The sequence below is a fragment of the Lycorma delicatula genome, chromosome 1 (genome assembly GCF_047948215.1).
Source record: "Lycorma delicatula isolate Av1 chromosome 1, ASM4794821v1, whole genome shotgun sequence".
Classification (NCBI taxonomy): Eukaryota; Metazoa; Arthropoda; class Insecta; order Hemiptera; family Fulgoridae; genus Lycorma; species Lycorma delicatula.
Window position 1 is genome coordinate 81269611 of NC_134455.1, and position 8471 is coordinate 81278081.

At 39.6% G+C, this 8471-nt stretch overlaps 1 protein-coding gene across 1 annotated transcript; it reads left to right on the forward strand.

Moving 5' to 3' along the window:
• The first annotated feature begins 5901 nt into the window (after positions 1-5901).
• Positions 5902-6549, forward strand: LOC142317542 (uncharacterized). The gene has a single exon (XM_075354101.1). It carries the CDS (start codon positions 5902-5904, stop codon positions 6547-6549), a length of 648 nt encoding a protein of 215 aa, XP_075210216.1.
• Positions 6550-8471: the final 1922 nt, after the last annotated feature.

The following is an 8471-nucleotide window of genomic DNA, read 5'->3' on the forward strand; positions in this document are numbered from 1 at the left end:
GGTACGGATACCTACAGGTGCAGTACGACGTGGATGATTCTCATACTTTCCTAGATTAGGATTTTTAAGGACTGACTCAAGAACCGGGTGATTTGGCTGTCCTCTGAGACGAGCAAAATAAGATAATAAGAGCTGGTCTCGTCTATCCCAAAGTGATGGTTCACCACAGTCTACAAGTAAGCTTGCGACAGGACTTGATCTAAACGCGCCTGTAGCAAGCCGAAGGAAAGCATGATGTACACTATCCAGCATTTTAAGCACGGTTTGACGAGCTGATGAGTAGGCCACACAACCGTAATCTAAACGGGAGCGAACAAAGGAATAGTAAAAATGTATCATACATGATCTATCGGCTCCCCACTTGGTGTTAGTAAGGACTCGCATCATATCTAAAATTTTGGAACATTTTGTTTTCAATTCTTTTAAATGTTTGACCCAAGTAAGACGACTATCAAAAATTAAACCTAAAAACGTAACGTAATTAGAGATAGTAATAGTCTCACCGTTCAGAAAAATTTGCGGAATAGAAGGGTTTCGTAGCCGAGAAAAAACTACACATTTTGTTTTTTCGGATGAAAATGTGAAACCAGTAATCCTGGACCAAGCTTCAAGGTGATATATAGTGTTCTGCAGTAGTCTCTCTGCTGTAGGTGCCGAACGGCTTGCAATGTAGATAGCAAAGTCGTCAGCGAATAGAGAGCATGAGACAGGAGCCTGAACACATTTGGTAATATCATTTATGGCTACAGAAAATAAGGTGGCACTTAATACACTACCTTGGGGCACTCCATTCTCCAAGATGACACTATCTGAGAGCGAATCATCTACACGAACACGAGCCGTTCGGTGATTTATGAATCCCCGGATAAAAGCAAGCATATTGCCCTTGATTCCCCATTTTTGGAGAGTCTTAAGAATACCACGTCGCCAGGCTGTATCATACGCCTTTTTTATATCAAAGAAGATAGCGACGAGGTGTTGCCGATTGAGGAAAGCGTTTTGTATGGCTGTTTCTAGTGACACTAAATGGTCAATGGAAGATCGTCCTTGTCGAAAACCACACTGTTCTGGAGATAGAAAGCCATGTTTCTCCAAGTACCATGTAAGTCTGCGGTTTACCATTCTCTCCATTATTTTACACAACACGCTTGTTAATGAAATAGGGCGATAGCTTGAGGGGTTCGTTTGGTCTTTACCAGGTTTTAGTACTGGTATAATAAATGCTTCTGACCAGCCAGGTGGGAAGACTTGTTCGGAGAATATACCGTTGAAAATATTCAAAAGTTGTTGTAGTGCCGAATTAGGAAGGTGTGAAAGCATGGAAAGGCGAATGTTGTCCGGTCCAGGGGAAGTGTCCCGTGAATTTTTAAGTGCATGTAACAATTCTTTAAATACGAATGGAGTGTTTAATTTACCAACTGAATCACCAATGTTTAACGACAACACCTCCATTTGTATCTTGTACCGTTGAAAATCATTATTATATGATGAGGTGAGAGACACCGAGCGGAAAGATTTTGCTAGACTATTTGCCACTTCCGAGGATGATGAAAGGAGTTCTCCTTCATCAATAAGACCAAGAATAGATTGTTTCGGTGATCCGAAGATTGCACGAATTTTCTTCCATACAGTAGACGTGGAAGTAGTGCGTGAGATAGTGCTCACGTATTTCGTCCATGAATTCCTCTTAGCGTCCAAGAATACTCGACGGCACACCGCTCTAGCCCTGCGGTATAAATTTAGATGTTCTGTTGTGGGCCTACGATTAAATTTACGTAGTGCCTGCCGTCGATTCCTAATAGCAATTTTGCATTCATCGTTCCACCATGGAACGAAAGGACGTCTAGGATTACCCGATGTTTGTGGGATATATCTGTTGGCATTCTTAAGTATCATGGACGTAAAAGAAGAATATTGGTCGAGGATGTTCGCTCCATCGTCATACTGAGATTGGAATGCTTTACAGTATCCGTTCCAATCTGCCTTTTCAACAATCCATCTCCGTGGCATTCTTTTAATCTCGCAGTCTACACCGAAACTAATAATAATTGGTCTATGATCACTGCCGTGATAGTCATCACAAATCGACCAATTAAAATGAGGGAGTACATTCGGTGAGCATATGGAAAGATCAAGGTTAGATACAGCACCAGTTGATAAGGACATAAATGTGTGTGATCCATTATTCAGTAGGCAAAGGTCAAAATCTTGTCTCAATCTGTTTATCATATTTCCTCGAGTGGAGCAGAAGGTTGAGCCCCAGGAAATATGATGGGCATTGAAGTCTCCTACTATTAACGATGGAGATGGTATTTGTGTAAGGAGATTTGAGACATCTAAAGCACTGAACACAGTGTTCGGTGAGAGATACAGATTGCAGATATGCAATTTGAAGGGAATAGTGACCTTTACTGCAATAGCAGGAATGACAGTGGTTAGTTGAATTCTTGTAGCTGACACCCCATTCTTCATGAAAATCGCTACTCCACCACTCTCCCTACTGTCTACTAGGCAGTCGTATCTCTCGCAGAAGTATCCTCTAAATGTAATTCGGTCATGTTGTAGGAGGTGAGTTTCCTGGAAACACATGATTAGTGGATCATGTGTGTGCGCCAGTACTCTAATATCTTCAATGCGGGACCGAATACCTCTAACATTCCACTGAATAATGTTCATAAGTGTAAAAAGCAAATAAAAAAATAAATTTCGGAAACTATATAAAAATTAGTTGTACGTGATTCGGTTTTTCTTTTTTGTATTTTTTATTTTAAAGAACTCCGATGCCCTAGGGTCGGGTAGTTCTTCAACCATATCCTCCAGTATATGAGGAGATGGTGGAGGAGATTTATTTGAATGGGATGCTGTAGTTGACATCCCAGAAGAGATAGTTACGTGGGTTCCCTTTATGGGGAGCTTATTAGGTGGCTTACTGCCAGCTGTGATAGTCGCTATTCGTGGCGGTACGATTTTGGGAATAGGAACTTTCGTATGTATCATACTGTTTGATTCACTAGCTGCGATGGAGGACTTTTTATTCATTTTTGTCAGCTCTGAGATAGTGGCTGTAAGTGAAGCTACTTGATCAGATAGCATCTGAACAAGTTTTTTAAGCTCATTGCAGGATCCGCACTGCTGATTATTAGCATTTGTAGGAATTTGTTTAGTTGTAGCGGTGGCAAAAGATACGTCTGGTTTAACCAGGTTCCGTGAGTTGTTTATCTTTTTATATTCTCTACGTGCAGCCGGAAAAGATAGTTTTTGCTCCGTACAGATTTTGAGAATTGCCTTTTCTTCTTTAAAAGTTGGGCAATCTCGGGAGCGGGCTGTATGTGGACCACTGCAGTTTGCACATTTTTCACTTTCTGCGCAGTTAGTGTCGTTGTGACTTTCTTTACCACATCGAGCACAGATCTCAGTTTTCGTGCAAGATGTTGTAGTATGACCAAAACCTTGGCATCTGAAACATCGCCGTGGGTTGGGTATGAATGGTCGTACCGGAACCGAGAGGTAACCCACTTTGATCTTTTCTGGTGGAACAGGGAGACTGAATGTTAATATAAGAGACGGTGTCGGTTCTTCTGTTCCGTTCTGCCGTTTCATTATACGTTTCACCTCAACAACATCTTGGTGGCACAGCTCGTCAACTATTTCAGAGATATCTATATCCAGAAGGTCTCTACAAAAAATTACACCCCGGCTCGTATTTAGCGTTTTGTGGCATTCTGCGCTTATATTTATGCCACCCATATTACGGAGACGTAAGATAGATCGACTCTGCTCATCGTTGAATGTTTCAACCAGAATCGATCCGTCGCGTAATTTCCTGATATTCTTCGGGGAGCCACTTGCACCTGTTATGGTTTTGTTTATTAAAAACGGTGAGACCTTTTGAAGGGAGCCACCTTCCTGACTATTTTTGAGAACAACGAATCTAATATTTTTATATTTTGATTCTTTCTCTTTTGTAGGACTTTTATCCTCGTCAGACGAAGCTGATCGAGGTCTCTTCGCAAGACTTGAATTGGTGGTTTTTTCAGATGGGCCACCAACCATCATTGTGTTAATTGTTGGAACTGAAATTTTGGTCCCACGAGTACCGGCGAAAAATGGACCACTCCAGCAGAGCGCACGCGTACTGGAGTTAGAGCTAAATACAACTGGGTTCGCCCTGGTGCCCAGAGGACATCGATCGGGACTCACTACGTAGAGCCATTCACCCATCGGCACGATTTGTTCCCACCTTGGGTTACGGTTGCGTTTCGTAAGATGTCGCAACACCACCGAGTGTAAATGTAAGAAATATCAGTGTAGGTTGTTGTTGTGTAATTGTGTATGTGTGTATGTTGTAATTTATGTAGTGTTCTTGGTGTAGTATATGTGTAAAATGTAAAGTGTTCCGCAGCTCATTGTATAGTGGGAAGAAAAGCTGCGGAGGCTAGGCCCGTGGGGATGCCAACCCCCAAAGTCTTAAAGAATAAGACTCCCCGTCGGGGACCAGGTTAACATTGTTAGATGAAGCATGGAATAAATATGTAGAGGTTCAGTTGGTATTAGAAGTTAATGATGATAAAACAAGCCATGCTAATGATATGTTAGAAGTAGAAGAAAAATATTGTAGGATTAAGGGTAATTTACAAAAGCTGTTAAATGATACTAATAAAAATGAGGAAAATGCAAACCGTTCTCGGGCTTCATGTTCTAATACTCAAGCAGTTCGATTACCAATTATTAATTTGCCAACCTTTAGTAGCAATTTAAGTCAGTCGGTACATTTTCGTGACATGTTTAAAAGTTTAATTATTGATAATGAGGCTTTATCAGACATTCAATGACTCCATTATTTAAATTCATCATTGGTAAATGAAGCTAAGAACAATGTTCCATTACGTGAAAATAATTTTTCTGTGGCATTGGAGATAGTTGTTAAGCGTTATCATAACCCTAGGATAATTGTAAATAGTCATATTAAGAATTTGCTAAATTTGCCTAATATCACTCGAGAATCAGCAAGTGATCTCAGATTGTTAACGAATGTTGTCAAAGGCAATATGAATGCTATTGAAGCGTTGAAAGAAATCAAAATTCCTTTACATGAGCTGATAATCAGTCAGCTTATTAAAAAGCTTAGATTCCACAACAAAAAAGGCATGGGAGCTTAAGGTATGAGGAAATGAACCTCCTAAGCTATCTCAGTTATTGACATTTTTAGAAGAACGGTGTCAAGCATTGGAAACAATTCAAAGTAATGAATCTAAAGCTAATATGACTATACAAAAGTTAGAAAACAAATCGGGTGTTAAGTCATATGTTAGCACTCAAAATAATTGTCTAGTGGTGTTTGAGTCATCCTGAAATTTTAGAAGCAGTGCCTGAAAGTGACAGGGAAACTCAACTACCCTTGGAATTCAGTGATGAATCAAACGTTAAGACATTGGGTCTTTTATAGCACCCCGGGAGTGATAAGTTTCAGATTTCTCACCATGTTTGGAACGTTCAGGGAAATTTCACAAAGAGAATCGTTTTGTCTATCATCTTCTCAATTTTTGATCCACTAGGATTTTTAAATCCAGTTGTTATATCATGCAAAATTCTACTTCAGAAATTGTGGGAAGCAAGACTTCAATGGGACGAGGATCTTCCAGATGAGTTGTTGCAGATTTGGACACCTATATATGAGCAATTAGTAAAAATCAGTGAAATTTAAATAGAGCGTCTTGTTCTTGCCAATGGAACACCCAATGAAATCCAAATCCGTGGATTCAGTGATGCATCAGAAAGGGCGTACGGAGCGTGCATTTATAAAAAATCAAAAAATCAGTTTGGAGACATTGTAGTTAAACTTGTATGTTCTAAATCAAAGGTTGCTCCACTTAAAAAATTGTCTCTGCCAAGACTTGAATTATGTGGTCTTTACTCTTGGCATGTCTTATCAGTAAGGTCTTACCTGTTATTAATGTTAATATTTCTAAATGTCAGTTGTGGACTGACTGTACATTAGTGTTAGCCTGGCTTTCTGCGCCCCCATCTAAGTGGAAAGCATTTGTTGCAAATTGGGTGGCTGAAATTCAGAATAAAACAAACTGTGCTCAATGGAGCCATGTCCAGTCAAATGAAAATCGAGCTGACATGATATCTAGAGGAATATCTCCTAAACAGCTTAAGGGTGAAAACCTTTGGTGGAGTGGTCCATCCTGGTTACACAACTTTGAAGACTTGCCAAATCAATCTCCTCTTCCAGAATTTAAAGATATTCCAGAGCAGCAAGGACAAATCATGAAGTCATTTGTTAGTAAGTCTGTACAGTGGGAAATTCTAACTAAATATTCTAGTTTGTCTAAATTGCAACGTGTTATTGATTACTGTATACGATTCTTGAATGTCACAAAAAAACCAAAGGGGCGGAGCCACTTACAAGTGAAGAAAGCTTACAAGCTAAGGGAAGCTCTCCAAGTTTTCATTAAACATGTACAACTTGCCAGTTTTAGTCATGAAATTCATAGCTTAAAGAAACATGAACAATTTCTACGAAGAGTGAACTTAGATCTTTAGCATCCTTTCTAGATAATGATGAATTATTACGTGTTGGAGGTCGCTTACATAATTCTTCATTGCCTTTCAACAGCAAATTTTCATTTATATTGCCCAGTAGAAATCATTTAACTGAAATGATTGTCTTACATGAGCATTTGAAACTTTTACATGAAATCAACAGTTGTTAATTTGTTCTCTCAGTCAGAAGTACTGGATATGAAGAATTCATCAAGTAATAAAAAAGGTAATTCATAAATCCTCCTCTATGAATCATGAGACCTTGCCGTTGGTGAGGGGGCTTCAGTGCTCAGTGATACTGAGTAGCTGGATTGAAGGTGCAACCATGTCGGAGAGGTATCGTTGAGAGCCAGACTAAGGAATGATTCCTGAAAGAGAGCAGCAGCTCTTTCAGTAGTTATTAGGGGCATGAGTCAGGACGACTTAAACGGCCATATCAACATCACTCAGTCCTCTGAGTACTGCGCAGCTGTAAGTAATGGAAAACTACAGCTGCTTTTTTCCAAGAAGATGTGGCTCTGCATTTTCATATAGCAATGATGGAGGCGCCTTCCTTGGTAAAATATTCCGGAGGTAAATTGTCCCCCATTCGGATCTCCGGGTGGAGACAACTAGGGAAGGGGTCACCAGAAAATTAAAAAATAACATTCTACGAGTTGGAGCGTGGAATGTAAGAAGTTTAAAAAAGGTTGGTAGGCTAGAAAATTTAAAAAGGGAAATGGATAGGATAAATGTGGATGTAGTAGGAATTAGTGAGGTTCGGTGGGAAGAGGAAGGTGACTTTTGGTCAGGTGATTTTAGAATAATTAACTCAGCTTCAAATAATGGGCAGACAGGAGTAGGTTTCATAATGAACAAGAAGATAGGGAAGAGAGTAAAGTATTTCAAAACGCATAGCAATAGAATCATTGAAATAAGGATAAAATCAAAACCTAAACCGACGATTGTTAACGTCTATATGCCTACAAGCGCCCATGATGATGATGAGGTAGAGTGTGTATATGAAGAGATTGATGAAGCAATTAAACATGTAAAAGGAGACGAAAATTTAATAATAGTTGGAGATTGGAATGCAAGCATTGGAAAAGGCAAGGAAGGAAATATAGTGGGTGAATACGGGCTGGGCAAAAGGAATGAAAGAGGGGACAGACTTATAGAGTTTTGCACAAAGTATAATTTAGTAATTGCCAACACCGAATTTAAAAATAATAATAGAAGAATACACTTGGAAAAAGCCAGGCGATACGGTAAGGTATCAGATAGATTATATCATGGTTAAGCAAAGATTTAGAAATCAACTCGTTGACTGCAAAACTTACCCTGGAGCAGACATTGATAGCGACCATAATTTGGTGATAATGAAATGTAGATTGGGGTTTAAAAACCTGAAGAAAAGGTGTCAGATGAATCGGTGGAATTTAGAGAAGCTTGAGGAAGAAGAGGTAAAGAAGATTTTTGAGGAGGACATCGCAAGAGGTCTGAGTAAAAAAGATAAGGTAGGAAATGCAGAAGAAGAATGGAAGAATGTTAAAAAGGAAATTCTTAAATCAGCAGAAGCGAATTTAGGCTTAGTTCACACGATACGGTTTCGGTAGTTTTCCCGTATAGGCTTTTTCACGGTCTATAGTAGTGGCGTATGTATTAAGCATGAGCACGTTCACACAATTCGGTTGTTAACTGTATACGGTAAAAATCATCGTATACGGTGGAATTAACATTCGGTTTTGCCAACAGAAACCGTATTCACCGATTCGGTGAAATAACGATGAAAGCGATAGTGGCGCCTGTATCTCAGAAGCGCTGTTCACACCACAGTTTCTGTACTGTTCGGCAAGGACGGACTAGTCGGCGTTTTACATTGTGTTGATGCAATTCGATCATTCCTGCTTCAATAGTTTTGTGTGAAAGTATCCATTTTATAG